Here is a 5064-nt window from a genome sequence, read left to right as displayed (position 1 = left end):
AAACAACATAGACATATATAGCATATCATTAATATCAATATTAATACTAACATGTTAGGGTTTTATTTAAAAATACCATCTTTCAGTTCTCTTTAAGATGGAAGAATTCCCCAAAATCCAATCAAGATTCACGGCCCGGTCAGGACAAAATTAGATACAAAATCTTATCTCGATTTACTATTTAGGTTGGGATTGAAGACTCAAATTTGTCCTGGCTTACTATTTGGAACATGATGCAGTAAATCCTATCGGGATCCTGAATGTCCCAAAATTTAAATTTTTAGAAATGTATGACAAGTTAATTTAAAGAATCACATAAATCTAACATGTCAGTCACATGTATTACAAGTCATTTTGATAAATAATATAGATCACATATGACATATCGGTTATATGTATATGATTAGTTGTTTTGATATATAATATATATGACATGTTGGTTATAGATATATGATATGTCGTTTATTAGAGAATCTACAGCATGTGATAAAAAATTTATATCATCCAGTGATAATTGGAGATCTCGATCAAGACTTGGGATCCCACATCGAGCTGGGATCGAGAGCCTTTTTTGTTCCAAGTCAATGTTTGGACGAAATTTGGGACACATTTTTTGTCCCAATTGATAATCGAGATAGGATCAAGATCGCCAAATCCCAATTAAGTCCCATCCTGTTGCCAACCCTAGTTCTCTTTACTATTAAACCCACTAATGAGAAAAATAGGAGTTCAAGAAAATGGAGAGTACATTATTGAGCTTTAGTAATATTCGATATATAACTTGTATCCCATCTACATGCACAATGATGAATTTTTTAACTCGTGAAATTATTATTATATCATCAAATAAATGAATGTCACATCAATTAGCATATAAACAGAGATCCAAATATTGAGATCCCCTAACATTAATCTTTCTTACAATCTTATAAACCAATTATTAACATAAAGATTCTTAAGAGTGGATGTCCACATGTTTTAAAATAAAGATTTAAAACTAAACATTCTGTCTAACTCTAATTTAAGGTTGCATTATAAATAAAGCAGTTCAGCCTGAAATTTAAAAAACGTGCATACATCCACTCTGCAGGAGTAATCGTCATTAACACTCAAAATTTTCCCCAACATCAATTCATATTTGATTTCTCAACAAAACTTTACAAATTGTACCATGTATAATAATAATAACTAAATAGTTAGCAATCCTGTGTTCATCAGTCACCATGCCCTCAACAAAAACACAGAAATATATAATATCTTCAACAATATCACAATCCAATACTGAAACCTCTGAAGAGAAAGAGATCTTTACTGAAATCATTAATATTCCCAGAACATTGACCTTTACCGGGAACTTCAGCATTCGATGTTAATGTCCTTGAAAAGAAAGTAGAACATAGATAGTGTTAGAACAGAGAAAAAAAAAATGAAAGAAATGAATTGAATAACCCGTAAATGAGAATATTTTCAACCAAACTAATTCGCTACATGTTATATTCCAGGCCTATGATTTGTTGCAACACAGGCAATTATAGGCAAGGTTACAGAAAACTCGGTATGGGATTAATTACTTTGTATGCTGCTAGCTTGCGATTGAAAATTAGCTGAACAAAGTATAAATAGATTGCCAATAACCAAATTTAATGACAATTTATTTTAGGTGCCAACAAGTGCTTAAGCCTACACACATCAGAACAAATTCAGCAAATTTGCAATTTGCTACTATATCTGCTGTAGTTAATTTGGATCATGGCGTGGATCAAATAGATTAACATCCATACGCAAAACGCAAGAAAATTTGAAAATTTAAGATTGTAAACTAGGCACAAAATTACGACATTATGAAAATTTTGGATTTCGTCTTTGGTTATGCAATAATTAAGTCATTTCCAACTAGTCAAACCCTACTGGAAGAGTGAAACCAATTTTAGCATAAATGCCTGGAACTACTAATCTCATATAACACATACCTCAAGAACATGGTCACAGCGATATAAAGGAAATCCCAGAGCTTGCTGACATTGCTCATGCATGCCTGCGTCTTTTGGTGTTGTCCTCAATATAAAACTCCCATCTGCCATGATCAAGGTTGCTCAAGTCATCCAGATCTGCAATTGCTAGCAAGTACTGCGTGAGTTTTACAAGCTCTTGATCGCTGTCTCGATTAGCATGAGCTTTCCTAAATGGCTTGATAGCCAAACCATTTTGTGGGTTCATCACAAAATTTCTTCGCAGATCATCAAACATGATGGTGTTTTTGGAACTGTAGAACTGCAAATAGAACAAAAACCACCATCACCGACCACATGAAAATGCAAAATTTCCAATTTCTAAAAAGCATCTGAAGCAAATCTCTTTTGCATTTCATATAGTTATTCGGTGGCATTCATAGGACTATAGTGGGATTCACAAAGATGAAATTGTTCCAGGTCAACACTACCATTAACTATTTTGAAGACAATTCTTCTCTTACTCCTATTCTGAAAATAGTCCACTCTAAACTAATGATTTATGCCACCATATGCAACACAAAGGAAACACCAAAAGAAAAGAAAGAAAAAGATATAATTTCATATGATTCAAGCCTCCTCTTTAATACTAGCAAAGACAGCAGCAAGCAGAGACAATTCAAATATAGTTTTATTTATACCTCAGGAAACTGATCCCAAATCAAGCCAAGTGGCTTGCAATCAAAAATTCCTCGAGAATCCGATTGAACTGTGATCATAGCTAAATGATCTAGAAGTGCCGTGATTTTGTAGTTTGGATTTGTTAGCACACCAAGCTCTTCCATCTTCAACTCAACCCACTTCATGCTGCAGAAAGGAAAAATTTATAAGCTTCTGCAATAGATATTCTTACCCCAACTTCCAAAAACAAATTTACTCCATCTCTTTCAAAATCATTATCTTGGAAGAAGTAAAAGGAAAAGGGATCGGCAGAAATCTGACCTGGTTGCCGACCATATCATGATATCATACTCTGCATAGGCAGCAGTGAGAAACTCATGAAGATCTGCAGAATACAACGACGCCAGAGATAATTGTTAGTGGAAGAAAAAGAAAATTGAAGGTAAATACTAGCAATGAGAAAAGATCTTACAAGGCCTCATAAGTTGAAGCGGATTCTCAGCAGTAGACCGGTGATCAAATAATGTGTAATCAATATCCAGAACGAGTAGCTTCTTCCCTTCACGGCATGGATTTCGAAGTTTAATCTACAATTAGCACATGTTAGTAGAAATAAGGCCACTAAACAGTGTGAAATAAAATTACAACCAAATCAATCCACTCGAAATAATCTCCTGTATGTTCGTGAGTTAATGTGACATAAAGAATATCAACCTATTAATATGCTGTCATTTAGAAAATTTAGTTACGGAACCACAAAAATACGTTGGCAATGAAAACATTGAGCATTACAACGAAAATTTGAAACGCGAATTCTAATTTAATCCATTAGAAACCAGTCATTGCAACCCTTTTCCAAATACACCAAATTCATCCGTACCAGTCAACATTTTCACCACATTTTAAAGTAAACAACAATACAACAGACCTTGTACTGACTGACACGACGCCTCAGTTTCTGCTTATTGACTTCTTTGTCCTTGATGTCAACAGCTTCTTCTTGCCCAAGTTCAAAATCGTCAATAATTTCAGGAGAGTCCACAGGATCCACAATTATCTCATCTTCAACAGTACTGAAAAAGTTTCAGTTGAATTCAATATCACCAACTCAATGAAGTATAACTGCCAGCACCATAGTGAACTTAAAAGCCAAATACTAGCTTGCTCATATTTAAACTGATCCTTTTTATCTCACAATTATAAGAGATAATCAAAATGTCATCATAAAATTGGCCTAAATTTAAGAAGTGGGTACAGAATTTATTTTAAAAAAATTAAGCATAAAACCAGGGAACAAATTTTGAATCAAATAAGGAAAAAAAATACAAATTTTGAGACGAACCCAATCATGGTCATTTTGAGGGAGGACTTGAGGGGGAGTTGAGAGAGCAAAACGGTGTCGTCGGCGAGTTTGTTGCCGATTTTAGGGTAAAGGAGCTTCTGACGTTTGGGCAAAACGTTGGTGAGCTCGCAGATACGGCGCTTCAGCTCGGCAACTGAGTCGTCGCCGCAGACTCGGACTGTGTACTCTTTGCCGCTCCATTTGACTGTCAGTGTCAGCTCTTCTGACGAACTTGCAGTTGAAGAAGACGAAGAAGATGCCATGTGTGTTACTGTTCAAATGAAACCAAAAGGTTCTTGCTCGTACACTACACGCTTTGTTTTCAAATATTTATAATTTGCATATACTGGAACTTGCAACGAACCAAAATGTCGCGGCCCATGACCTTCCCACTTCTTTTCCATACTATTATTTTTTTTAGGCTCCGTTTAATATAATTTTTTAAGTAGTATTTTTATTAGTAGAGTTTTTATAAATAAAATTTTTACTAAAAAAAAGTTTAGCTATTTAGTTATTAATAAAAATTTATGAAATTACTTTGATAGGTAAAATTTTTAAAATTATATTATGAAAAGAATAACTAAAATTATCAAATAAGTAGATGATATTTGAGATATTTTGACATTTAAAAAAAAGATATTCAGCCTCTACGTCCAAAAACTCACAATTTGAGCTTTAGGTAGTAGAGGTAAAACATCTTATTTAAGTTTTAAAAGCTCTATTAGAAAAATAATCAAACAACAATAAAAATTATGATAAGTGCTTATAAAATTAAATAAGTATTTATAACTATTAAATAAGCCATACCGAACAGAGACTAAGTAATCTTACTTTTGAGTTATTATAATTTACATCTAATATGACTTGATAATTGCCTTTACATACATAGAATCGGAAAATAGTGCGCAATTGCTGGCGTGATGAGTTTCAATTGGGGTTTGTGTGCTGGGAACTCTATGGCCCCTAATCATAACTTATTGTGCGTGCAATTATGCACTACAAATTAGGTGATTATGCACACGCAGTCATCGGTGCTAGATGCCCACACGATCAAACGAACAAAAAATATTTATATATTTTTAGTCTAGCATT

General features: G+C 33.7%; 1 protein-coding gene across 1 annotated transcript; it reads right to left on the bottom strand.

Annotated features, from left to right (window-relative positions):
• Positions 1-1059: 1059 nt before the first annotated feature.
• LOC18041913 (ubiquitin-like domain-containing CTD phosphatase) lies at positions 1060-4317 on the bottom strand. The gene is made up of 7 exons (XM_006431680.2): positions 3973-4317; positions 3559-3703; positions 3103-3217; positions 2952-3015; positions 2651-2816; positions 1971-2271; positions 1060-1377 (listed from the first exon to the last, which is right to left on the bottom strand). Exons 1-6 carry the CDS (start codon positions 4233-4235, stop codon positions 2026-2028), a joined length of 999 nt encoding a protein of 332 aa, XP_006431743.1. The 5' UTR covers positions 4236-4317; the 3' UTR covers positions 1060-1377; positions 1971-2025.
• Between the last annotated feature and the right edge of the window lie 747 nt (positions 4318-5064).

The sequence above is a fragment of the Citrus clementina genome, unplaced genomic scaffold, assembly GCF_000493195.1.
Source record: "Citrus clementina cultivar Clemenules unplaced genomic scaffold, Citrus_clementina_v1.0 scaffold_5, whole genome shotgun sequence".
In the NCBI taxonomy this organism is placed as follows: Eukaryota; Viridiplantae; Streptophyta; class Magnoliopsida; order Sapindales; family Rutaceae; genus Citrus; species Citrus x clementina.
Note: the sequence above shows the minus strand (reverse complement) of the source record. Positions and strands in the feature narration are given on the sequence as shown.

What these genes read in the sequence shown, in the direction of transcription:
- LOC18041913 (XM_006431680.2), bottom strand. Translation starts at nt 4,235, where the DNA reads ATGGCATCTTCTTCGTCTTCTTCAACTGCAAGTTCGTCAGAAGAGCTG. An exon ending in ATGATATGGTCGGCAACCAG is followed by an intron (nt 2,817 to 2,951) that starts GTCAGATTTCTG and finishes TCCTTTCTGCAG; the next exon opens with CATGAAGTGGGTTGAGTTGA. An exon ending in TTTGGGATCAGTTTCCTGAG is followed by an intron (nt 2,272 to 2,650) that starts GTATAAATAAAA and finishes TTCTATTTGCAG; the next exon opens with TTCTACAGTTCCAAAAACAC.